We start from the raw sequence: 26746 nt of genomic DNA on the forward strand, positions 1-26746 counted from the left end.
TTTACTTATCCAATTCATTTATTATATAGACAAGAAAAGAAAGGGAGAGCTAAACTAACGCCATTGTTCAAGTCTTTCGATCTCATACTAGCTATAGTGCTAAAATAATTGATATCTAAACTTCAAAAATATCAAAAAAAACTATATGGATTCTACTCCTAATCATACCCAAAAGCCTCATGCTCTATTTGTACCATTTCCAGCACAGGGTCATGTGAGTCCCTCAATGCAGTTAGCCAAACTCTTCCGTTGCAATGGTTTCCACATAACCTTTGTCAACACTGAATTCAACCACAAACGATTGATAAAATCTCTTGGAGAAGAGTTTGTGAAAGGTCTCCCAGATTTTCAATTTGAGACCATACCTGATGGTTTACCAGAATCAGATAAAGATGCAACACAAGATATTCCAAAATTGCGTGACTCAATTAGGAAAAACTGTTATGGTCCATCCAAGGAGCTTGTGATTAAGCTCAACACTTCATCACCACATCCAGTTACTTGCATAATTGCTGATGGCACTTTAGGGTTTGCTGGAAGAGTAGCAAAAGAATTAGGCATTCAAGAGCTACAGTTTTGGACAGCTTCTGCTTGTGGCCTCCTTGGATATTTGCAATATGATGAACTTGTAAAAAGAGGAATTCTTCCATTCAAAGGTAAAACTTTTATCTCTTCTCTAAGTTGGTTTTCTTAATATTTTTAATCTTTGCTTATAAAAAAAATATATTTAAGTTATTTCATCAAGTATTAAATATTTTTTAAAATTTGTGTAAATAAGCTACTTAATAATATGAGGAAAAAAGTTTTAATTTTAATTTTTATTAGAATTCACAATAAATTAGTTAATTATAAAAATATATAAGGATTGAGTATTTTTATTTAACATTAATTTATAAAAAAATTAAACTATTTATTTTAAAATTTATTTTACAACACAAATATATGGTTGTGTCATTAACTAACTTCACAATTGTATTAACTACAAAAATATACATAATTAATCAATTATTTTTTTATATTTCATTAACCACTTTCACTATTTTATCAACCAATAAAATACATACTATTAGCCTTGTTCTAACTAAATTATAAATGTATTAATCAACTTTTATACTTTATTAATCAACTTTATTTTACTATTTAATTTTTTTATATTTAAGAACTCATTAACCAAGTTATGAATTATATTAACCAAAGTCTAAACTGTATATATATTAATTTTTTTATGTTAAAATATATGTTAATCAAACTTTAAATTGTATTAATCAAATTTTAATATTTTATTAACCAAAATAGTTTTAAAGAAATATATATTAAAAATTTAAAATAATATAAAAACATAGTTCACATATTTGTGAAATACAAATATAGTGTATAAATAACATTTTACTTTATTTTATTTTATGTATCCTTTTCTGACAACTATTCTCATCCAAAAATATATCCATTATATAAAGATTTTAAAAGTTAAACCTAAAAGTGGATATATGCTAAGAATTGTTAAAGTTAAATAATCCTTCCATTTTATATTATATATTATTTTAAAGAAAAAAATTGTACTATATTATAAATTGTTTTATAATATTAATGAATTCATTTTTTTATTATTTCATTAATTTTTTTTTCATGTCAATGAAATATTATCAAATAAAAAAACAATTCTAAAAGGTCAAAATCTAACACTTGTAAAAAAATTAGAAAATAAATGTTAAACAATATGAATTGTATGTTAGAACAACAATTATTATGTTAGTAACTAAGTTATTTTTAGTCAATACATTAATCGTTTTAATTTAATTTCTAATTTCAGTAGTAGTAATAGTTTTAATTCTAATTCTAATTTTAGTAATAATAATAAATATAATAAAAAAGTTTAAACTAAAAATAACATACATCGCAAGTTTTCTAGTCTATAAAAAGCAAACAATGGATATATACTTTGTCACAAAGGCATGGTGCAAAGTATAAATTCCACGGGGTTCAAGCTTTAGAAAAGGTGGCATTGTTGGTGTAAAAGTTTAGATTCTAAGGGGTACAAGTGAATCCTCTCACTTAGGGGTGGATCCGCCCCTGGGTGTTAGTATCATTTTAATATACCCTATGTGAGGTGGAAGGTAAGTGTAATTTTTCTTGAAAGAAATATAGAACTACTAACAAATGACACTCTTTCAATATTCACATGGTGAAACTTCAGTAATTTATTTTTGTCAAACTAGATGAAAATTTTATTGGGGATGGCACCTTGGAAAGAAGCTTAGATTGGATATCAGGAATGAAAGATATCAGGTTAAAAGACCTTCCCAGCTTCATGAGAGTCACTAATTTAAATGATATTATGTTTGATTCCTTGAGTTCTGAAGCACAAAATTGTTTGAGATCATCAACAATCATCATTAACACATACGAAGAATTGGAAGAAGATTCTCTTCACGCCCTTAGGGCCAAAAACCCAAATATATATAGCATTGGACCAATTCACATGCTTGATAGGCATTTTCCTCATAATGAAAATGGTTTTAAAGCAAGTGGGTCAAGTTTTTGGAAAAGTGACGTAGATTGCCTTAAATGGTTGCATAAATGGGAACCTAACTCAGTACTATACATTAATTTTGGAAGTATAACAGTTATGACTGATCTTCACTTAAAAGAGTTTGTTTGGGGAATAGCAAATAGTAAGTTACCATTTTTATGGATAATGAGGCAAGATATAGTAATGGGTGAAACCGCCACTTTGCCACAAGAGGTTCTAGAAGAGATTAAAGATAGAGGCCACATAACTAATTGGTGCCTTCAAGATCAAGTGCTTGGTCACCCATCAATTGGAGGGTTCCTAACTCATTGTGGTTGGAATTCAACACTTGAGACTATTTCCTATGGCGTCCCTACTATTTGTTGGCCTTCCTTTGGGGAGCAACCAACAAATTGTAGGTATTTATGCAACACTTGGAAAATAGGGACAGAAATTAACCATGACGTGAAAAGGGAAGAGGTGACAAAACTTGTGATAGAAATGATAGAAGGAGAAAATGGAAGAGAAATGAGACAAATGAGCTTAAAGTGGAAGAAGAAAGTTGCAGAAACTACTGATTTAGGGGGATCTTCATACAATAATTTCCATAAGTTAATCAAAAAGGTTCTTCATAATAGTGTTATTTGAGTGCTATTATAATTGGTATGCTATTATATATATTGTCATCTACATATTTTGAATTGATGGTATATTGTATAAGTGTTGGGAGTTAGTGTTTTTTTTCTCACAATGTTACAATTCAATCATAGTTTCAAAAACATATGGTGGTTCATGTTTTGACTAAGATTAATGTAATTTTATAACTGTTGTTACTTTATTTATCATTTATCGTGTTTTGACTATGAATTTGGTTTAAAAAATTCTAATTGTTAGATTATTTAATTAGTCAAATATGAATTGACATTATTAATTATAAATAAATTATATTATGGTAAATTGTTATTAAACACTAATTATGATGAATTACTTGACTGTATTTGTGATTGAATGGATCATGAGATTTCTTTTTAAAATAACCATATTTTTCAATTAAAATACCATACAATTAACCAAAATACTCATGTTTCAAACAAAAAATTGAAACAAAGAGGAGGCGCCAATTGCAATGGCGCAGGCACTAAAAAAAGCATACAGGCGTCCGTGGCACAGGCATATGCACCACCAAGGCACCAATGGACCAGGGGCATATGTTGTACGCCAAAGAGGAGGCGCCTATGTGTATTGACTTTTTTAAAAAAATTAAATTTACAATTAAAAATAACTAAATTGGGAAATAAAAAACTAAATACTAATATTATTTTATTTAAATAGAATTACATGGTAAAATTTGTAAACATATTTTAACGACCCGCTTAATAATAACGACCACTGGTTCAACACTCCAATGCTACCCTTTGTCCTTGAGGCTTCCCACAATTCCCTTGAGGTGTTTGATGCCTCCTAGGATTCACTTGAGGTACTTGGTGCGAGGTTCTTGAGATATTAGTTTTATCCATCAAATCAAGCATATCTTGCCAGCTATATTGGGAAGTGTTTTCGTAATCGAGTTTGGTGCCCATGTCATCGTAGTTTGGTCGTGTTGGTTGGGTTACGGGTGGGCGGGCTGGTCGATTAAATTAGGACATTGATTCGTTTTGGAAACGAAGCAATGGTTGTCTTGGTGTTTGGTAGGCATGTGCTGGTTAGGTGATTTGGTGATGTATGTTTGGGTGCTTTGGTGGTGTGATGTTGGGGTCTATGTTGGTTAGTTGCTATGGTAGGATATGCTGGTATCATATGCCTCATCGCTTCTCGAGCTCTATCAGCAAATGGAGCCATTGATGGAGTGAAGTTATACCTCTTCGCGAACATCATCATGAATGAGGTGAAAGATTATGGAAAACTCCCTCCTTCGTCCTGAGGCGTTAAGAGCGCCAACCTCGTCCCTTCAACGGATCTGTTCTTGATAGCCTTATCTTCCTCGTTAACATGGTTTTTCTTGGGCAATGAAGATTCGAATGTGGCGTTTAACCAAAATTAAAGTAACCAGAAAGGGCCTGCGAAGAGTAATCTACTTCTTGCTTCGTATGTTTTAAGGAGATCTACTGATTCACCCAGAGATTCGTAGAGGTAAACAAGAATCATTTAGCTTAAAGCAAGTTTTTGTCTAGAGTGTAGTTAGTTGGCCATGGAAAGATACCTCTTTGCTACTTGAAGAGACCTCGAGAAAAATATGCACCTCGACGGCCAAAGAGCTATAAATACAATATGCTCTCATCTGAAACTTCATCACTGACCTTGTTATGGTGTTTGGCGATATACGAAGTATAGGTGGCTTTGCCTTCACCAAATTTTATGGTGTCTTCATCCATGTATGATGTAGTTAGGGTCGAATTCTTCTCCTGTTGGACGAAGTCTAGTAATGGCAGCAATATCGGAGAGAGTAAGGGTTACCATTCCGCATGGAAGATGGAAAGTATTGTGGCAAGCATCCCAGAAGTACAAAGAGGTTACGACCATATGTTGGCTATACTCTAGTCAAGTGTTTGACAGTTTAATAAGGTCATAAATCCCTAATTCTTTCCAAAATTGAGACTTTATCTTGTAAACCTTTTCCGACCAAGCATAATAAGACTCAAGGTCCTTCGCTAATGGTATAGATCGGAACGCTTTAAGAGTGTTAGTCATATATTATAAATTCAGAGTTTCATGCATAATCGAAGCTTCAGTCAAAGACTTCGCTTGATTTTTCTAGGTTTTATGAGTTCTAGCAATTACAGGTTTTCCCTTATCATCTAGTGTTTTCTTACTAGCTAAAGGCATAGTCATATGATACGTAGGAAAATACACAGAAAAAAGATTAACATCTACGTTAGGGGTCAGAAATTGGACCCATAAACGTATGAGTTTCTCCAGAAATGGTGAAGGGGATGAGTACTTAAGAAGCATAGATTCTTCTTTTTTCCTCAAGAAGAGGGGTGTCGCACGCTCGCGAAAAATGAACAGAGTCGCCACCAATATATTTATCCCATAAGGGAAAGGAATATCAGAAAACCTAACAAAGGAAGGAACAGGGTCTTTCGACCAGAGAATCAAGGTACGGGAGTCGGTTACGCAAGGGGAAGGTATTAGCACCCCTCACGCCCATCGTACTCGATGGTATCCACCTACGTTTGTTTCTATCTAAAGGGTGTGTATCTATGTCTATGTCTAAATGCGAAATGAATGCAAAATGTAGGGAAAATAAAGAATTGTACTCGCACGGGCCCTACCCCGCTGCCTACGTATCCTTTTCAGGAATCAGAGTTACCGTAGCTCGGCTAAAAATTTTCTGTTTGTTTTTGTGTTTTTTAGTTGGGCGGCGTTAACGCTCACGCTCTTGCACAAGGGGACAGCCTAGGATGCAATGGAGCGGAGATAACTTGCCCTTAGAAAGGAGAAAAAGAGATTGGTTTGTATCTTTTAAGGGTAATTCCATGATGACGAGAACCCACTACAAGGTCTCGCATCACTTCCTCACTTTTGTTTTAAGTCTGAACATTTATTAGGTTTTTTGAAGTGTTTTTGGTTGGTGTTTTTTAAGGGGATTTAATTTGTGACTTAGATCATACCAAAAAGAGTTTTGTTTTGCATATTTAGAGAACGCACATCGAGGCCTACGCCACAATCGTTTCTCTAAATAACGGTTAAGAAATACATCGAGGTTTCACACCTCAATCATTTCTTCTCCGCTAAGTAAAGGAGATACAAAAAGAGTTTTTTTGTGAATATTTAGAGAATGCACATCGAGGCCTACACCACGATCGTTTCTCTAAACAACGGTTAAGAAATACGTCGAAGCTTCACACTTCAACCATTTCTTCTCCGCTAAGTAGGAAAGAACATACATCGGGGCCTACACCCCAATCATTTCTTTCCTACTATGAAATATAGTAACGGTATGATCTTCATCGATATTTATTAAGTATTTTAAAAGTCGAAAGGGAAAAGAATGCAAGAGGGGAACTATTTCTAAATCTAGTCTAAGTTGTCTATACAAGGGAATTAAAATGATAAACTATACAATTTATTAACAACAAAAAACTATACATGGAATAGGTAAAAGAAAATCAATATGCGACAAATAAAATTGAGAACTATAACAAACAATCGATATTCACAAGCACACATACATCTATTAATTCTATACAAAAAACGAGACTAAAAAAAAGTTCCTAATTCTATTAGAGAATTTATTTACAAGGAAGTACTTCAAACATATCGTAAAGAAGAAGTTTATTAAAAGGACTAAAAACAATTAAAAAATATAACAAAAATCGTGACAATTATTTACACACCCTAAAATATCTAAAACAAATTTTTATTGGTTTTTTATTTGAGTAAAAAAAGAATTATGAGCTAAAAGTTAAAAGAAGGCAAAGATATGAAATCTAAACAGGCAGGGGGGTGTGATAGCAATTTCTTATGAACTAAAATTAGTTATGAGGCAGAAACTGGGCCTAATCAGTGGGGTGTGGATCTCAAGGGCGCCCAGGGCCCAATCTAGAGCGTGGTGGTGTATTAGCAGTGAGGGAGTGTCATCCAGAAACGGGCAAGGCCCAGAGCGTGTGGCCCAAACACACTCTTCTTCAATTATCCTTTTATTATATTCCACTTGCATTACTCAGCATTATTCCATTTTTTGTCATTATCATGTGGTTGCAATATTATTCATGTAATAAAACGTGACATGCATAGCTCAGGAGAAGAAATCAATTGGTCAATTGTGTTTTAAGTGACTAGCAAACAAAAACAAAGCTGAACCAATCACACTGCGACACGTTACCTGCCAATCATTTAAGATAAAACGCACCAAGACAAAAAGGGGAGTGATCCAATGGTGTGGCGCCACCTCAGCGAAATAGAAGTGAACGTGAAAACATGCAGACGCCGGAATTCACTATTCCGGTCGTCTTCCCCAACTCTCCTCTCGCCGGAGATACATGAAACTGCCCAGAAATTAAAGTCGCGGCCACCAATCGACTCGGTTCTTACCACTGAGTCCAAATCTGCCATTCTTTTGCATTGATTCTATGTCTATTCATCAAACCGAAAGGTTTTGCAAAACGCTAATTTACGAAACTTCATGGAAGCGAAAGATTTCTACGTCACGCTAATCCTCATGTTGCGCAGAGATCAAGCATACGATTAAACGTGCAAATAGTAGGCATTTGGCATAAGATGAATCACATCCAAAAATCACGAGACTTTCATATACTTTCAACACACAGATGCATACATGATGTTACTCCTAAGAGAATCTGAGAGAGCTTACCTTCAAGATCTTGAATGAAAACTCCAGAAGACTTTGTGATCTTAGGCTTGGGATTATGATGATGCAATTGCCGTAGGTCCTTGGCGTTGGTCTTCACGGTAAACTCATTTCGGAGATCTTGCGGTATGCACTAGAATGATGGAGATTCGTGAATCTTGACAGCGTTTGGTAGTGATGACCCTCGCGTCTTCAGGATTGACAATGAGGTGATGAAGTCTAATGGAGAATGCTGAAAGTGATGATGATGATCGTAGAAGGTTGAGAGTGTGGTTATGGAGGTTGTTGAAGTTGGTGGAGAATGGAGGTTGTTGGTGAAGGTTGGTTATGGAAGTGGAAAGTGGTGGTTATGGTGGTTGAAGTTTGTTACAATTTGTAACAAACTTTGAAGGAGGATGAGAAGAGAGAACCGAGAGAGGGAGGGGAGAAAGTGAGGAGAGGGTTTTTTGAAAGTGAGAGAATCCGAGCGTCTGTGAGTTGTGAAGAGTTTTTGTTTTTATATGGTGCATGAGGTGTATGGGAGTTATAGTGTGGGTGAGCTACAGTGTAGCATTGTGCATGGCCTTGTAGTAAGGTGATGGTGTATGTATATTGCATGGGCCTACGCGCGTATGACTTGGACCTAGATACTGTTCTTAGGGAAACATGACATGGCTAGAACAAGACTTTGAGGATCCATATCTTGCCCAATATACATCCATTTGGAGCACCCCGCGGCTTGTTTGAAAGAGGGTATTGCAGGGAGTGACTTAGAATCAAGTTTGGTCCATATGGGAACTCGTGGAATCTGAAAATCAAATCCAAACTCCGCCCACCACGTGTTTGTTATAATGACGAGCGTGACCTGGAATCCTGGCTTGACTGAATGTGTGATATGAGCTTTGCGAGGGCACGACTTTGAAGACTCATACTTGGTTCAATACTCATCCAAATGGATTAATTCTTGTTTTATTGTGTAAAGGGCACGGAGGAGAGTAGAACCATACCAAGTTTGGGTTCATAGAACATCTGTATAGCTCAAGAAATTGATTCCAATATGGCACGCCATGTGTTTGACATAATGCTTACGCGTGTCCAGATATTTGCCCAGCTTTATGACTTGATTCAGATGAAAAACTTCAACTTAAAACTTCAATAACTCTTCAACCAAGAATCAAATGAAAAAGTGTCCAACTACAAAGTTGTTCTCCTCCATGAGAGGAACAACTTTGATGTTGGGAACTTTTCCAGAAAATGTCATTTGCCACGTGTAATTATGCTGTGAAGTAGGCTGATCATCAAGCTTTTAAAGGCCAAAATTTTTCTAAGTATGAAAACTTTCCATTTTTGATTTTTCTCTATTTTTGGCAACTTTTGTCAAACTCCTGATTTTATCCATTCTTTGACTTTTCTTGACCGATTTTCCACCAAAAGTCAATATTTGAGTAATTCTTCTGATTTTGACCCAAAAGTCAACTGTTCTGATTTTTCCGACTATTGATGAAATTCCTGATTAAACCCCCTCCAATCAATTCCAGTCACACAAACACCTCCACAAGGTCAGCATGAGAAGTTTCCCACACATAGAAGCCATCCATGATTAAATGTTGACCAGAAAGTCAACTGGTTGACTTTGGTCAAAGAATCCTTGATTTAAAGAACCAGACGGTTTGCAAGTTTGCACTCTTCAATCAATGCCCTGATTTGAAGCAGAGAGACACCCCAATCCAGGAGGACTTTAATGAACATAGAGCCACATGATTACACCTCAGATCCACACATTTGGTAGGAAGTCCTCTGCCATAAAAGATATCCATTGCTAGTCTCTGATTAATACCAATGATATGAATGCATGAGTTGTATTATGACCTAAATGGTGTATGCATGTGAATTATAAGCCAGATGAATAAGGGTAGGACAAATTTGGGGTATGACAGCTGCCCCTATTTAATCGTCTTAAACCTGAAGGTGAGATTGGCGTTAGCCTTTCGAACATTATAGGTAGAAGAAGATTAAATATCAAGACCTGAAATTTGTCCTGAAGAAAAGATGGTGTGAGTGTCATTCTTATTTTTATTTTGATATCTGCTGGGGAAAGAGAATTTGCTTTTTTTTGGTGAGAATATTTGCAGTGAGTAATGGGTTTGAATAGTGGTAGCTTGTAACGTAGCCAAGGTGCCAATACAAGGTTCTCAAAAGAAATGTTAGATGAAACGATGACTGAAAGGAAATAGATCTCGTGCGATCTACGACTCGACATTAGGAGAAGACCTCGTACGATCTTCAAGACAGAAAGGAAACAGACCTCGTGCGATCTATGACTCATCATTAGGAGAAGACCTCGTACGATCTTCAGGATTGAAAGGAAAAGATCTCGTGCGATCTACGACTCAACATCGACTCGACAACAGGAGAGGTAGGGAAAAGATCTCGTGGCGATCTTATGACTCAACATCGAAAGAAAATCTCGTGCGATTTTCCACAATTTGGAAAGGAATAAGATCTCGTGGCGATCTTATGACTCAACATCGAAAGAAAGTCTCGTGGCGGTCAACTTGTCAACAGAGGAAGAGGGAATAAGATCTCGTGGCGATCTTATGACTCAACATCGAAAGAAAATCTCGTGCGATTTTCCACACTTTGGAAAGGAATAAGATCTCGTGGCGATCTTATGACTCAACATCGAAAGAAAATCTCGTGCGATTTTCCACACTTTGGAAAGGAATAAGATCTCGTGGCGATCTTATGACTCAACATCAACTCGACATCGAGGGAAAAAAGAAGACGTTGTGTTAGACGCTCATCAGAGATTGAAGATACCTCGCATCGGCACCGTGGTTGGGAGAGATTTGAAATGTAGTAGCAGATATCAATCGGAATTTGTAAGGACAACCTTTTGTGTGGGGATGTATTATTGTCTTGACTGGGTGCGGATTTGTATTATCTGGCTTATGCTCCGTATGAATGTTTGAGTTTTTATGGCGTAATGATCCACTGTAATGGATATGCTACGCTTTCGAGGATGCAATGCTATATGCAATGGATTCTATATGCAGAGAGTGCCAAATAAAGGCCCTTGGTGGGACAGAGGAGTAGGATCATTGGGGTCCGTTGCTTGTGATCTTGAGACGCCATTGTGGGTGGGTGTTGAAGACCTCATAGTGCCAAAGATGATTGGCAACTGTGTGGAGGATTAGAGCATAACTCTGTTGGGGAGGAAGTGACTTTGCTCGACTTTCCTTACATCTTATACTGCTTGGGGAAACGTGGGTTTTGAGAGACCACTCTTCGTCTGTCATATGGAAGAGGGATATGGACCTTTTCAGGTGCTTCATGCTTACCAGTACTGATGAGTTATGCGCTTGAACTTTCACGCGGGATGATGACGACCTTTGTGGCATGTCGTAAGCCAAGATGACGACTAGAACCTGCAACCTGCACGGAAAACAACGTTTGGACGCAAATGGTGCCCCTTAGAGCACTTTTATGTTTATGTAACATCATGTTTCGTTTTGATTTTGTGATTATTATTCCCCATGTTTTCAATGCAATGTTTAATAACGAATTAAATCACACCTCGCATGCGAAAAAATGAAAAGCAGGAAAGAACACTTCTTATCAAAAGATCATTTTATTGATGGAATGCCTGTGAATAGGCTTCTGTACAAGGAAGCAACTCCTAAATGAGGTAGTTGCGAAAGGAAAATAAAATGCAAAAAGCAAAATGGCAAAGAGAAATGCTCGAGTTTCCATTAAAACTGATATTGCTACAATTCCCATATCTTCGATCCTCTCAATGCTTTGCTTCAGAAGGGTAGTGGTTGGATTGATCTGTCCGTTCTGCCAAGGGCGTATAGTGGTTTTTGTGAAGGATATTCAGACTGCAGCCTCTCGCTTTTGATCCCTAACTTTTGCCTGGATCGCCCTTTCGGGTTTTCAATCCAGCGGGATGCCCCTTTTTGCCTAAGTCGCCCTTTCGGGTTTTCAACTTAGCGGGTTATTCTTCTCTTTTTTGTTTTATCCCTAATTTTTGCCCAAACCCTTTTGGTTTGCCGGGATGCCCTTATTTTTGCCTAGGTACGTCGACCTAGCGGGTCTTTTATGCGTAGTATTTTTTGACTGAGTCTGAATTGACCGGGAGTGGAACGTCTTCCCCATCCATCTTTGTCAGGATTAAAGCACCACCTGAAAATGCTTTCTTCACAATGTATGGTCCCTCATAGTTGGGGGTCCATTTGCCCCTTGGATCAGTGTGAATTGGCAAGATCTTCCTTACGACTAGGTCACCTGTGTGGAATTCTCGAGGCCGAATCTTCTTGTCATACGCTTTCTTGATCCTCTTTTGGTACAACTGGCCATGGCAGATAGCAGATAAGCGTTTCTCCTCAATTAGATTGAGATGATCAAGCCTCGTTTGAACCCATTCTGTTTCATCGAGTTTGGCGTCCATCAAGACTCTCAACGAAGGGATTTCCACTTCGACAGGTAGTACGGCCTCCATACCGTAAACAAGAGAGAAGGGAGTTGCCCCAGTTGAAGTACGAACCGAAGTTCTATAGCCATGCAAAGCAAACGGTAACATTTCATGCCAGTCCTTATACGTTCTGACCATCTTCTGGACGATCTTCTTTATATTCTTGTTAGCAGCCTCGACTGCGCCATTCATCTTTGGCCGATAGGGTGATGAATTGTGGTGTTCAATCTTGAACTCTTCGCACAACTCTGCCATCATCTTGTTATTAAGATTGGACCCATTATCAGTGATGATCTTGTTTGGAACCCCATATCGGCATATGATCTCTTTCTTGATGAAGCGGGTAACGACTTGCTTGGTTACGTTCTTGTAAGAAGCAGCTTCAACCCATTTGGTGAAGTAGTCGATAGCAACAAGAATAAATCTGTGCCCATTTGAAGCTTGTGGCTCTATGCGCCCAATCATGTCTATGCCCCACATAGCAAAAGGCCAAGGTGATGTCAGAACGTTCAGAGGAGTTGGAGGGACATGAATTCTGTCAGCATACACTTGGCATTTGTGACATTTCTTCACATACACATAACAATCACTTTCAATCGTCATCCAATAATATCCTGCTCGCAAGATCTTTTTGGCCATAGAATGTCCATTGGAATGAGTTCCAAAAGATCCTTCATGAATTTCCCGCATGATCAATTCTGCTTCGTGTCTATCCACGCATCTGAGCAAAACTGAATCATAGTTTCTTTTGTACAGGACGTCTCCTGACAAGAAGAATTTGGATGCTAACCTTCGAAGCGTTCGCTTATCACCAATCGTAGCATCTTCGGGATACTCTTGCTTCTCAACATACCTCTTGATGTCGTAATACCATGGCTTTTCATCATACACATCTTCAGTAGTGAGACAATGAGCAGGGAACACATGGGCAGGCTCTTTGTAACGGAGGATCGTTATGTCTGGCACTTCTTTAGGGGAGCTAACTCTGAACATAGCCGCCAAAGTAGCCAAAGCATCTGCCAATTGATTTTCCTCTCGGGGGATGTGATTGAAAGTGATTTCCTCAAAAGCGGGCAACAACTCCAAAATATAGTCCTTGTAAGGAACTAAATTGGGGTGTCGTGTTTCCCAATCACCTCTTACTTGATGTATGACCAATGCAGAATCCCCATAAACCTCAAGGATCTTGATCCTCATATCAATGGCTGCTTCGAGGCCCATTATGCAAGCTTCGTACTCTGCGACATTGTTTGTGCAATCAAAGCATATTCTGGCTGTGAAAGGGATGTGAGTTTGACGAGGAGAAGTCAAAACTGCCCCAATACCATGGCCCATAGCATTTGATGCACCGTCGAACGTGAGAGTCCATCGCTCTCCTGGTTCGGGTCCCTCATTATCATCCAGTTTCATGATATCTTCATCAGGAAAGTCAAACTTCATTGACTGATACTCTTCTAATGGCTGATGAGCAAGATGATCTGCAAGGACACTTCCTTTGATGGCCTTCTGTGTGACATACTGGATATCATATTCTGATAAAAGCATTTGCCACCGGGCTAGCCTTCCTGTAAGGGCCGGTTTTTCAAAGATGTACTTTATCGGGTCCATTTTGGAGATCAATAGAGTGGTGTGGGTCAGCATATACTGTCTCAGTCGGCGAGCAGCCCATACCAAAGCACAACAAGTTTTCTCGAGTAGTGAGTAGCGGGATTCACAATCGGTAAACTTTTTGCTCAGGTAATAAATGGCGCACTCTTTTCGACCGGACTCGTCATGTTGGCCCAGCACACACCCCATAGATCCTTCAAGCATAGTTAAGTACATAAGAAGCGGCCTCCCAGGAACCGGAGGCATGAGAATTGGTGGCTCTTGGAGATACTGCTTGATCTTTTCGAAGGCTTCCTGACAACGATCATCCCAACGGATATCTTGATTTTTGCGCAGCAGTTTGAAGATGGGTTCACAAGTGTCAGTGAGATGAGAAATGAACCTGGCTATGTAATTCAATCTTCCAAGGAACCCTCGAGCTTCTTTTTCATTCTTCGGTGCTGGCATGTTCTGTATTGCTCTTACTTTATCAGGGTCGACCTCAATCCCTCGTTGGCTCACAATGAATCCAAGTAACTTTCCAGATCGCACTCCAAAAGTGCACTTGTTTGGATTAAGCCTCAACTTGAATTTACGCAACCGAGCAAACAGTTTCTCAAGATATACCAAGTGTTCCTCCTCAGTTTGGGATTTTGCAATCATATCATCGACGTACACCTCAATTTCTTTATGGATCATATCATGGAAAAGGGTCACCATAGCTCGTTGATATGTTGCACCAGCATTCTTAAGACCAAAAGGCATCACCTTATAACAATACGTACCCCACGGAGTGGTAAACGTAGTCTTGGTCATATCCTCAGGAGCCATCTTTATTTGATTATAGCCAGAAAAACCATCCATGAAGGAGAACACCGAATACTGAGCAGTGTTGTCGACTAGCACATCAATATGAGGCAGAGGGAAATCATCCTTCGGACTTGCCCTATTCAAATCTCGGTAGTCAACACACATGCGTACCTTTCCGTCCTTCTTAGGAACGGGTACTATGTTTGCAATCCAAGGAGGATACTCACACACAGATAGGAAACCAGCCTTCAACTGTTTTTCAACTTCTTCCTTGATTTTCAAAGCCATATCAGGTCGAGTTCTTCGTGGTTTTTGTTTTACCGGCGGACATTCTGGTTTGAGAGGTAGCCTGTGCATAACTATATCCGTGTCTAAACCAGGCATGTCTTCATATGACCAGGCGAAGATATCAACATACTCTCGAAGCAACTCAATCAACCTTCTTTTTACATCACTTTCTAAAGCGGCACCTATCTTGACTTCTCTCTTTGCTTCTTCTGTACCGAGGTTGATGATTTCTATGGCTTCCTGATGTGGCTGAATAGATTTCTCTTCTTGTCTCAAAAGTCTTGCCAATTCCTCGGGGACTTCACAGTCTTCCCCACTATCCTCATCAGCTTGGTCAATTGGATTCTCAAGGATATTACGACGTGGAACTGTAACATTATCATTTTTGATGGAATTCGAGCCAGATCTGCACGATGGATGATTTATGCCTTAGAATGCAACACATAAAAAGAAAAGGGAAAAGAAAAGCTTTGCCATTTTTGAAAAAGTTTTTAAAGTAAAAAAACAAAAATGAAAGAAATGGAACAGTAATTGCATGCGAAGATATGATTTTCATTCAATATTAAACAAATTGAAACAACATGGGGGCCCTTCTTTGTACAAGCGGTCAAAATGCTTAGGGCGAAGCATATGACTTATCGAAACAAGAAAATTACATCTCCATAAAAGTGACTCTGGGGACGTCCAAGATAGTCCAATTGTTGAGTTCTTGTCCAGGCGCAGCATGGCAAATGAATCTGGAGAGATCTTCTTCATCATCATCATCCACGGCGAGAACCTGACTTCCAGAACTGGTGCTTGCACTGACGAACACTTGAGAAATGGGGGGAATCACCTTCTTTCCAGGAATTATGCTGAGCTGAGTAGAAGAGGATGGTTGATATCCAAGGCCATACTTGTCTCGCTTCTCTTGAACGTCAATCAGCTTGCCCCAGGCACTATGGGGAGTACCAGCTTCTAAGAAAGCCTTAGCATCATTTAAAGACGAGAGGGGCGCTCCGAGTTCCTTCTTATTCTCGACCACAGGGAGTTTGTCAACTGACACAATCTCTAAGGCCTGAAAAGGTGTCTCTTGTATCTCTCCCTCCACTTCAACATAACGGTATGATGCCAGATTATTGACTATCAAATCCTCCTCACCAGTGATCACAACAATCTTGTCATTCACAACAAATTTCAAACACTGATGGAGGGTAGATGTCACAGCCCCAGCAGCATGGATCCAAGGACGACCCAAGAGGCAAGTGTATGAAGGACTTATATCCATGACATAGAAGGCAATATAGAACATGTGAGGACCAATCAAGACAGGCAGGTCAATTTCTCCTTCTACAGACCTTCTAGAACCATCAAATGCTCTAACACTCATAGTGCATGGTCTCATCATAATCCCATCCATACTCAGCTTAAACAAAGTGGCCTTGGGCATCACATTAAGAGAAGAACCGGTATCAATCAGAACTCGAGACAACACAGCATCCAGACACTTGACGGAGATATGCAACGCTTTGTTGTGTGCTCTACCCTCAGGTGGAAGCTCATCATCAGAAAAACCCAAACAATTACCAGCAGCAATGTTGGTCACAACCCCTTCAAACTGAGGCACGGTAATGTCTTGAGTCACGTGAGCGGAAGCCAGAACTTTCATCAGAGCATCACGATGAGCTTCAGAATGTACCAAGAGAGACAAGATGGAGATCTTGGCTTGGGTCTGATCAAGTTGGTCAATCACTTTGTAATCACTTTTCTTAATGATTTTCAAGAGTTGTTCGGCATCTTGGGCATTACGTGTTACAGGAGGATCAACAGCAACTTGCTTTCCTTTTGCTTGTGTACTAGCCTCTTTGTTGGTCTCTTTAGGAGGCGGAGGAGGGGCAACGAAGATCCTACCACTACGGGTAATGCCACTAGTGCCAGTAATATTTGTGATACTCGAAGTACCCACTGGAGGACAGTCAAACTTCTTCCCTCGAATATACACGGCATTATAACTCCAAGGAACAGCCTTAGAATCATTCACAGGAGAGGGAACAAGAGACGAGGTTGAAGGAGTCGAAGGAACATTTGGAACCTGAATAACCAACGGAGTCCTCGGAGCCTGAATGACCAAAGGAGTACTCGGAGCATGAATGACCAAAGAAGTGTCCTGAGTCTTTGATATCTCAGCAGGGTAGTAAGGGATCTCTAAAGTAGCCACATCTTTGACAGGAACGACCCTTTCCACTCTAAGAACACCTTCATCCATTAATTCCTGGATTTCTTCTCTCAACCTAGTGCACTCCTCAGGATTAGAAGAACATTGCAAACAGTAGTCATGTAGTTCACACAAAACCTTTTGTTGCATAAGATACTCTCTGACAACTGCTAGCGGCATCCTAACCTCATTAACATCATTTACCAGGATCTGATCATCACATAACTCAATAGCATTGGTCGTACCAGCATGAGGAGGCATAGGATTATTCTGCACATTGGGACCAGTGGGGGCGAATGAGATAAGCTTGTCGTCAAGGAGGTCCTGAACCTTCAATTTGAATGCTCTACACTTTTCAATAGTATGGCCTGGAGCCCCTGAATGAAATTCACATCGAGCATTAACATCATAACCGGGAGGGAGAGGACTAGGCGGGGGTCCAAGTTCACGGAGTTGTACCAATTGACCAGCAAGCAACTGAGGGAGAAGCTGAGCATATGACATCGGAACCGGATCGATACGCCTATCTTGGAATCTTGTTCTTTGTGGGCCCCTTTGACCTTGAGGCCTAGGGTTCTGTTGACGATTCTGAGGAGCAGCAGCTTGTTGTTGTGGTACGAAAGGCTGTTGAGGTGCCGTCCATGGTTGTGGAAGAGCAGCAGCATATGCCTGAGGGACATATGGGCTAGGAACAGCATAAGGCATCAGATAATAAGGAGGTGGAACAGCAGAATATGCAGGAGCTCGGCCTTGGTCAACAGAAGCGGTGCTAGTCTCACCTTCCTTCTTCTTCACAAACCCAGAATACGGCTTCTTACCATTACCACTTGAGTTGCTAGGATTAGTAACACCTTGAATGGTACCAGCTTTGACACAGTTCTCAACCCTCTCACTAATGATGACCACATCCGAAAAAGAAGGAGAAGTATTACTAACCATGTGCTGAAGATACGGCCCTTTCAGAGTCCCCATAAACAGATCAATCAACTCTCGGTCCAATAAAGGAGGTTGGACTCGAGCAGCAAGTTCACGCCACCTCTGGGCGTATTCCTTAAAAGACTCTTCAGATTTCTGTGACATATTTTGCAGCTGGGCACGGCTAGGAGCCATAGCAGTATTGTAGTGGTATTGTTTTAAGAAGGCATCAACAAGTTCTCCCCAAGTACTGACATTAGATCTCTCGAGTTTCATATACCACTCCAACGGGGCTCCAGTGAGACTATCCTGGAAGAAATGCATAAGCAGAGGTTCGTTCTCAGCGTGAGCGGCCATCTTACGGCAGTAGGAACGAATGTGAGTCTCTGGGCAGGTAACTCCCTTGTACTTATCAAAATCTGGCACCTTGAACTTCGGGGGAATAACAATCCCAGGTACCAAGCACATAGCAGCAGTGTTAAAGCTCGAAGTTTTAGCAACCTCAACAGCCTTAAGGCGTTCTTCAAGAGCTTGGTACATCTTAGCGGTCTCAGTCAACTCAGCAGTAAGATCGTGTTCAAGATCAATAACCTCATGGTGGTCGTCCACTACCTTCAGTGTCTCATTAATAGGAGTCTCTTTAGTTTTCACCCCTCCGTCAGCAGAATTGGTAGGAGTATCTTTGACCAAACTAGCGACACTCTTTCTGAGTTCATCCTGTCCTTGAACAACGACATGGAGAGTCTCCATAAGTTGGGCCATTCTTTCCCCCATAACATCCATATCCCTACGGAGGGCAGCCTGATTCTGTTCAAATTGTTCCATGATTCTCTCGTTGCTCCGGGTACGGTAAGGATGTAAGAAAGCCAGCTTCGTCGTCGGGAAAGAAATCTGTCGCTGTAAGGGACCCCAATTAGTTTCTTGTACAATAACCTGAAAAATGCAATGTGATAATGTGAATGTATGAGTGCATGTGTGCGTATGACGTGATGTGCCATTTTCAGAGTATCCAAGATTTAATATTGATCCAGAATAGCTAACAATGTGACAAAAGATAAGTATCAAGAGAAACTAGTTCTTTTTTATTCATAACAGAAATTTAAACTTGGGCAGGCCATACATCAACAAGATAGTTCAACAAGGGAAATAAAAGACCCCATCCAACAAGTCTGGGGGTGGTCGAAACATACAGACTTAAACATCAATCCATCTGAATATAAAACAGAGGTCCTCCTTGTCTGAAGTGCTCATCGCTCCACTTCTTAGTTTCATTAAACAGTTTCTTGGTTGCTTCTCGATCTCTTCCTTTAAGGAGGCTTTGGATCACCTCATCTTTGCGAAACAAATGCCCATCTAGCTTCTTGCAGCACTCCCTGAGTTCATCACATCCTTTGCATTCTGGGAGATAATCTTTCTCAGATATGTCCTCCATCATTCGATCTCTGAGCTTGGCATTTTCTTCTGTTAGTCGAGTATTACGGAGGTGACTTCCTTTCAGTTGAGTCTCAATTGCCATTCTTTTAGTGGTCTCTTCTTCCAGTTTCTTTTTCAGATTCTTCACTTCAACTCTAGCATCCTTTTCTATCTTGAGCTTATAAGCTTTCAAGTCTTCTCGGTACTCTCGCTTGAGTTTCTCTTCTGCCTCTTTCATGGCCCTTTTTAGGATTTTCTGGTGATCCTCAACAATAACAGTAGTATCTTTTTCACCTTTTTCGGTTCTAGCCCTCTTTTGAACTCTGGAAGATCCTCCCTTCAGCATTTTGGCTTCGTATGTCAACTCAACTCTTTTCTGATCCACAAGACAATGTTTCGGTTGCGCATCTGACTTCTTTTCGTGCAATTGGGTGCACTCCAAATCTACCTGGGTACGATTCTCAGCAGGCATAGTGGCAATTGGAATCTTAGGTGGTTGCTCGTACAATGGGTTAACCTTCGGGAAAGGCAACAGGCGATCTTTAACTCTATTTTCAACCCAATCTGTGTAGGCTTGTTTGGCAACGGCATTCTTTTCACCTAGAGAAATCTGATCATCTGTATGGATGCTATTCCAGGCACTCTTCACTTTTTCTAGACCCTTTGGATTGGTTCCCTTTTCAAAGCAAACGGATTCGAATATCTCTTTGTCCAAAGGCTTGTCTTCAAGTGCAAAACCCAACTGACGCAACGCTAGCTTAGGATTATAATTGATAACACCTTTTGTTCCTATGAGAGGAACGTTGTCAAAAGTACCACAGCTAGTTATAACTTTCTCCACGTCCATTCCAGTGGGACACCAGACAATGTCATTTCCGGTAAGCCCCATGATCCTTTGAGGCCATTTCTGAGTAGAAGTAATGAAAGGACCACTTGTAGGTAAGTGGGACTTAAACCAGGTGTATAACAACGGCAAACAATTTCTTATGGCTCCTCCTTTCCCATATCGAGAGTGAATGGAATAGTACGTATCGGCTAGCAAAGTAGGGATCGGATTCTTATCCACGAAAAGACATATAGCGGCCAGATCAACGAACTTGTGAATGTTAGGGAACATCACGATCCCATAGATCAAAACGGCCAGAAGGGCGTTGAAAGCCTCCCACATCTTTTTGTTGGCCAACTCCTGGGCCTTCTCAACCAAGAAACTCATATAGAAACCATGGGTGTTACCATTCTTCTTCCAATTCCCAAGGACGTCTTCTATGCTCAAATAAAGAGCGTTGGCAATGTTGTCCAAATCAGGTTTCTCTGGGACACAAACGAAAGGAACCTTGTGTTGAACCTTGATATTGAGAAAGTAAGAGTACTCCTCGAGAGTGGGAGCTAACTGATAGCCTGAGAAGGTGAAACAACGCAAGTCAGGATCATAGAACTGGAGAAGAGTAGATAAACCCCATTCGTCGACGTGTGAGTCCAAAAGAGTCAAGATGTTTCCATAATTCTCAGTGAACACAGTTTTATTAGGACCAGTGATCAATCCACCCAATTGCCCCAACTGAATCAAGCCTTCGCGATGGAAACTGTAAGTGTGAGTACGCCTTGTAGCTTCTCTGGTAGCGGTCACGTTGTTAGCCATCCTGGGTGAAAAGTAATAACCTCGGATACCCTGAAAAATGGCATGCATATGAGAAATAATACTATTTTCTTTTTTTCTTTTTTCTTTTTTATTACATCTTTTCTTTTTCTTTTTTTTTTTTTGAAAATAAATATGCCATGATGAAAATGATGCAATGGAGGTTCCCCCAATATGAGAGAGTTGTTGTGTCGTCTTTGAGCAGAATCACATGTCATAAGGTCAAAGGTTCGGCATAGGTGCCACACAGCCATAAGAACAATAGTCACCAACGGTACCTGTCATGTATATCCCTCCCCACTCACAGGTGAACCTAGACACGGACAAGTGGTCCCTAATGGTCGCCAGGAATTTCGAACAAACAATGAGAGCGCCTGCCTACGGCCATAAGCATGCCGGACAGAGATCGCCCCACCGAGTTCTCTCCTGGTTGTGGTATGTTATGCCAACTCTACGTGCCAAGCGCCACGAGAGCCAACATAACTATCCACGCTAAACTAAGTGTATGCTCGGTCTGGGTAATGGACCTTTTACCTCATAGAACATCCCACCCAACCTGCAAAACAGAACAGAAGACCCCAAGGAACACAGAATATAATCCATATGCATGATGTGCAAACAGAAATAAACATGATATGCAAGCAGAAAAATAAACATGCAAACATATATACAAGGTATAGACATAAACAAATAAACACCCAGTAAATAAACAAACAAACGCAGGCTAGGATCGACTCGCTAAGGATGGACCAGCAACAGGTCTAGCAACATCCCCAGCAGAGTCGCCAGCTGTCGCACGCTCGCGAAAAATGAACAGAGTCGCCACCAATATATTTATCCCATAAGGGAAAGGAATATCAGAAAACCTAACAAAGGAAGGAACAGGGTCTTTCGACCAGAGAATCAAGGTACGGGAGTCGGTTACGCAAGGGGAAGGTATTAGCACCCCTCACGCCCATCGTACTCGATGGTATCCACCTACGTTTGTTTCTATCTAAAGGGTGTGTATCTATGTCTATGTCTAAATGCGAAATGAATGCAAAATGTAGGGAAAATAAAGAATTGTACTCGCACGGGCCCTACCCCGCTGCCTACGTATCCTTTTCAGGAATCAGAGTTACCGTAGCTCGGCTAAAGATTTTCTGTTTGTTTTTGTGTTTTTTAGTTGGGCGGCGTTAACGCTCACGCTCTTGCACAAGGGGACAGCCTAGGATGCAATGGAGCGGAGATAACTTGCCCTTAGAAAGGAGAAAAAGAGATTGGTTTGTATCTTTTAAGGGTAATTCCATGATGACGAGAACCCACTACAAGGTCTCGCATCACTTCCTCACTTTTGTTTTAAGTCTGAACATTTATTAGGTTTTTTGAAGTGTTTTTGGTTGGTGTTTTTTAAGGGGATTTAATTTGTGACTTAGATCATACCAAAAAGAGTTTTGTTTTGCATATTTAGAGAACGCACATCGAGGCCTACGCCACAATCGTTTCTCTAAATAACGGTTAAGAAATACATCGAGGTTTCACACCTCAATCATTTCTTCTCCGCTAAGTAAAGGAGATACAAAAAGAGTTTTTTTGTGAATATTTAGAGAATGCACATCGAGGCCTACACCACGATCGTTTCTCTAAACAACGGTTAAGAAATACGTCGAAGCTTCACACTTCAACCATTTCTTCTCCGCTAAGTAGGAAAGAACATACATCGGGGCCTACACCCCAATCATTTCTTTCCTACTATGAAATATAGTAACGGTATGATCTTCATCGATATTTATTAAGTATTTTAAAAGTCGAAAGGGAAAAGAATGCAAGAGGGGAACTATTTCTAAATCTAGTCTAAGTTGTCTATACAAGGGAATTAAAATGATAAACTATACAATTTATTAACAACAAAAAACTATACATGGAATAGGTAAAAGAAAATCAATATGCGACAAATAAAATTGAGAACTATAACAAACAATCGATATTCACAAGCACACATACATCTATTAATTCTATACAAAAAAACGAGACTAAAAAAAAGTTCCTAATTCTATTAGAGAATTTATTTACAAGGAAGTACTTCAAACATATCGTAAAGAAGAAGTTTATTAAAAGGACTAAAAACAATTAAAAAATATAACAAAAATCGTGACAATTATTTACACACCCTAAAATATCTAAAACAAATTTTTATTGGTTTTTTATTTGAGTAAAAAAAGAATTATGAGCTAAAAGTTAAAAGAAGGCAAAGATATGAAATCTAAACAGGCAGGGGGGTGTGATAGCAATTTCTTATGAACTAAAATTAGTTATGAGGCAGAAACTGGGCCTAATCAGTGGGGTGTGGATCTCAAGGGCGCCCAGGGCCCAATCCAGAGCGTGGTGGTGTATTAGCAGTGAGGGAGTGTCATCCAGAAACGGGCAAGGCCCAGAGCGTGTGGCCCAAACACACTCTTCTTCAATTATCCTTTTATTATATTCCACTTGCATTACTCAGCATTATTCCATTTTTTGTCATTATCATGTGGTTGCAATATTATTCATGTAATAAAACGTGACATGCATAGCTCAGGAGAAGAAATCAATTGGTCAATTGTGTTTTAAGTGACTAGCAAACAAAAACAAAGCTGAACCAATCACACTGCGACACGTTACCTGCCAATCATTTAAGATAAAACGCACCAAGACAAAAAGGGGAGTGATCCAATGGTGTGGCGCCACCTCAGCGAAATAGAAGTGAACGTGAAAACATGCAGACGCCGGAATTCACTATTCCGGTCGTCTTCCCCAACTCTCCTCTCGCCGGAGATACATGAAACTGCCCAGAAATTAAAGTCGCGGCCACCAATCGACTCGGTTCTTACCACTGAGTCCAAATCTGCCATTCTTTTGCATTGATTCTATGTCTATTCATCAAACCGAAAGGTTTTGCAAAACGCTAATTTACGAAACTTCATGGAAGCGAAAGATTTCTACGTCACGCTAATCCTCATGTTGCGCAGAGATCAAGCATACGATTAAACGTGCAAATAGTAGGCATTTGGCATAAGATGAATCACATCCAAAAATCACGAGACTTTCATATACTTTCAACACACAGATGCATACATGATGTTACTCCTAAGAGAATCTGAGAGAGCTTACCTTCAAGATCTTGAATGAAAACTCCAGAAGACTTTGTGATCTTAGGCTTGGGATTATGATGATGCAATTGCCGTAGGTCCTTGGCGTTGGTCTTCACGGTAAACTCATTTCGGAGATCTTGCGGTATGCACTAGAATGATGGAGATTCGTGAATCTTGACAGCGTTTGGTAGTGATGACCCTCGCGTCTTCAGGATTGATAATGAGGTGATGAAGTCTAATGGAGAATGCTGAAAGTGATGATGATGATCGTAGAAGGTTGAGAGTGTGGTTATGGAGGTTGTTGAAGTTGGTGGAGAATGGAGGTTGTTGGTGAAGGTTGGTTATGGAAGTGGAAAGTGGTGGTTATGGTGGTTGAAGTTTGTTACAATTTGTAACAAACTTTGAAGGAGGATGAGAAGAGAGAACCGAGAGAGGGAGGGGAGAAAGTGAGGAGAGGGTTTTTTGAAAGTGAGAGAATCCGAGCGTCTGTGAGTTGTGAAGAGTTTTTGTTTTTATATGGTGCATGAGGTGTATGGGAGTTATAGTGTGGGTGAGCTACAGTGTAGCATTGTGCATGGCCTTGTAGTAAGGTGATGGTGTATGTATATTGCATGGGCCTACGCGCGTATGACTTGGACCTAGATACTGTTCTTAGGGAAACATGACATGGCTAGAACAAGACTTTGAGGATCCATATCTTGCCCAATATACATCCATTTGGAGCACCCCGCGGCTTGTTTGAAAGAGGGTATTGCAGGGAGTGACTTAGAATCAAGTTTGGTCCATATGGGAACTCGTGGAATCTGAAAATCAAATCCAAACTCCGCCCACCACGTGTTTGTTATAATGACGAGCGTGACCTGGAATCCTGGCTTGACTGAATGTGTGATATGAGCTTTGCGAGGGCACGACTTTGAAGACTCATACTTGGTTCAATACTCATCCAAATGGATTAATTCTTGTTTTATTGTGTAAAGGGCACGGAGGAGAGTAGAACCATACCAAGTTTGGGTTCATAGAACATCTGTATAGCTCAAGAAATTGATTCCAATATGGCACGCCATGTGTTTGACATAATGCTTACGCGTGTCCAGATATTTGCCCAGCTTTATGACTTGATTCAGATGAAAAACTTCAACTTAAAACTTCAATAACTCTTCAACCAAGAATCAAATGAAAAAGTGTCCAACTACAAAGTTGTTCTCCTCCATGAGAGGAACAACTTTGATGTTGGGAACTTTTCCAGAAAATGTCATTTGCCACGTGTAATTATGCTGTGAAGTAGGCTGATCATCAAGCTTTTAAAGGCCAAAATTTTTCTAAGTATGAAAACTTTCCATTTTTGATTTTTCTCTATTTTTGGCAACTTTTGTCAAACTCCTGATTTTATCCATTCTTTGACTTTTCTTGACCGATTTTCCACCAAAAGTCAATATTTGAGTAATTCTTCTGATTTTGACCCAAAAGTCAACTGTTCTGATTTTTCCGACTATTGATGAAATTCCTGATTAAACCCCCTCCAATCAATTCCAGTCACACAAACACCTCCACAAGGTCAGCATGAGAAGTTTCCCACACATAGAAGCCATCCATGATTAAATGTTGACCAGAAAGTCAACTGGTTGACTTTGGTCAAAGAATCCTTGATTTAAAGAACCAGACGGTTTGCAAGTTTGCACTCTTCAATCAATGCCCTGATTTGAAGCAGAGAGACACCCCAATCCAGGAGGACTTTAATGAACATAGAGCCACATGATTACACCTCAGATCCACACATTTGGTAGGAAGTCCTCTGCCATAAAAGATATCCATTGCTAGTCTCTGATTAATACCAATGATATGAATGCATGAGTTGTATTATGACCTAAATGGTGTATGCATGTGAATTATAAGCCAGATGAATAAGGGTAGGACAAATTTGGGGTATGACAAGGGGGCTCTGGTATAAACTCTTGATTCCCTACCAATGCTGACCGAGAAATCTTCAAGATAGGCTGAGAAACTTCTTCCATTTGTTGTTGCTTTCGAGCTTTTGAATCACTTGAAGCCATTGTTGAGAGATTTTGTAAACTGAAGTTTTCGGTTTGTTTGGAGAAGAAAGTAGGGAGAGTTTGATGACTGAGAGTTGCAGAAATTTGAAGAAAGTGTTTCAAGTGAGTTACTTATAGAGGGAAGGATCACCGATTGTGCTTCTGCAAAATTAAATGACAAAAAGATAGTGGGGCACATGTGAAGACGTGATAGGTGGTGCAGGTGGTTGCACAACTTACGACCTTACTATGACTCATCATGACTATGACGTCATGAGTATAAGGACATTAAAAGGTCCATACGTCGAAATTGAAAGTTTGCAAGAAATGCCTATTTCTAGGGATGGCAAGCAGACTCAAACCCGCGGGGTCCACCCGCACCCGAACCTGAGTCAACGGGTGAAAGCCCGAGTTGACTGGGTTTGGATTCGGGTGTCATCTGATATTTCGGGTGCGGGTTTGGGTAGTGTGAAACCCGCACCCGAAACCCAAA

The 26746-nt window shown here is 39.9% G+C and overlaps 2 protein-coding genes across 2 annotated transcripts; one reads left to right on the plus strand and one right to left on the minus strand.

Moving 5' to 3' along the window:
• On the plus strand, nt 1-26746 carry LOC131661716 (linamarin synthase 1-like). The gene is made up of 2 exons (XM_058931319.1): nt 1-656; nt 2217-26746. Exons 1-2 carry the CDS (start codon nt 146-148, stop codon nt 3155-3157), a joined length of 1452 nt encoding a protein of 483 aa, XP_058787302.1. The 5' UTR covers nt 1-145; the 3' UTR covers nt 3158-26746.
• LOC131658233 (uncharacterized) lies at nt 5261-21119 on the minus strand. The gene is made up of 3 exons (XM_058927549.1): nt 20297-21119; nt 19775-20203; nt 5261-5322 (listed from the first exon to the last, which is right to left on the minus strand). Exons 1-3 carry the CDS (start codon nt 21117-21119, stop codon nt 5261-5263), a joined length of 1314 nt encoding a protein of 437 aa, XP_058783532.1.

Source organism: Vicia villosa, linkage group LG3 (genome assembly GCF_029867415.1).
Source record: "Vicia villosa cultivar HV-30 ecotype Madison, WI linkage group LG3, Vvil1.0, whole genome shotgun sequence".
NCBI classification, from domain to species: Eukaryota; Viridiplantae; Streptophyta; class Magnoliopsida; order Fabales; family Fabaceae; genus Vicia; species Vicia villosa.

Excerpts from the sequence above, each read along its gene's own strand:
- LOC131661716 (XM_058931319.1), top strand. The coding sequence starts at position 146 with ATGGATTCTACTCCTAATCATACCCAAAAGCCTCATGCTCTATTTGTA. Across the intron at positions 657-2,216 it reads AGGAATTCTTCCATTCAAAG|ATGAAAATTTTATTGGGGAT; the intron begins GTAAAACTTTTA and ends TTGTCAAACTAG.
- LOC131658233 (XM_058927549.1), bottom strand. The coding sequence starts at position 21,119 with ATGGCTAACAACGTGACCGCTACCAGAGAAGCTACAAGGCGTACTCAC. Across the intron at positions 20,204-20,296 it reads GAAAGTTATAACTAGCTGTG|ACAAGCCTTTGGACAAAGAG; the intron begins GTACTTTTGACA and ends TTGCACTTGAAG. Across the intron at positions 5,323-19,774 it reads GAGGGCTAGAACCGAAAAAG|CTAGTAAGAAAACACTAGAT; the intron begins GTGAAAAAGATA and ends CTATGCCTTTAG.